Here is a 402-nt window from a genome sequence, read left to right on the forward strand (position 1 = left end):
CGCCAGCCGCTCTCTGTCCCCTGCGCCCCCTCCCCAGCGCCGAGAAGGAGCAGACCCTTCGTGTGCCCTCCCCTTACCCTGCTCTCCAGGGGGTAGCAGGTCTTGAGGTGGGGCGGGCAGGCTCGGTTACGCTGCTGCAGCTCCGCGATGCGATTCCAGTCGTCCAACTGCTCCGGCTCATCCTGGCACGTACCCAGGTAAATGCTGCTCCGGCCTAAACCCAAAACAGAGAGGGCTGAGGAGGAGGAGGAGGAGGGGGAAGCCCAGGGAAGGAGCTGCCCCTGACCCAAGCCCCCCGGCCACCCGCCCGGCCGCCCACACGCACCCAGGCTGGAGCTGCTGCCGCCCTGCACGCGCCGCAGGGAGCTGCGAGTGACCGGCCGGGAGCCCGGGAGACCCCGC

General features: G+C 70.4%; 1 protein-coding gene across 1 annotated transcript in view; it reads right to left on the reverse strand.

The window, feature by feature from the left end:
* Positions 1–77: 77 nt before the first annotated feature.
* NUMA1 (nuclear mitotic apparatus protein 1) overlaps positions 78–402 on the reverse strand; it is a gene marked incomplete at its 3' end in the record, with an annotated part of 17933 nt that continues 17608 nt past the window's right edge. The window contains exons 23-24 of the mRNA XM_009885386.1: positions 326–399; positions 78–214 (exon numbers count right to left, since the gene is read on the reverse strand). Coding sequence (XP_009883688.1) covers positions 78–214; positions 326–399 — 211 coding nt within the window. The remainder of the gene's footprint in view (positions 215–325; positions 400–402) is intronic.

This window comes from Charadrius vociferus, unplaced genomic scaffold, assembly GCF_000708025.1.
Source record: "Charadrius vociferus isolate BGI_N301 unplaced genomic scaffold, ASM70802v2 scaffold2875, whole genome shotgun sequence".
Taxonomy (NCBI): domain Eukaryota; kingdom Metazoa; phylum Chordata; class Aves; order Charadriiformes; family Charadriidae; genus Charadrius; species Charadrius vociferus.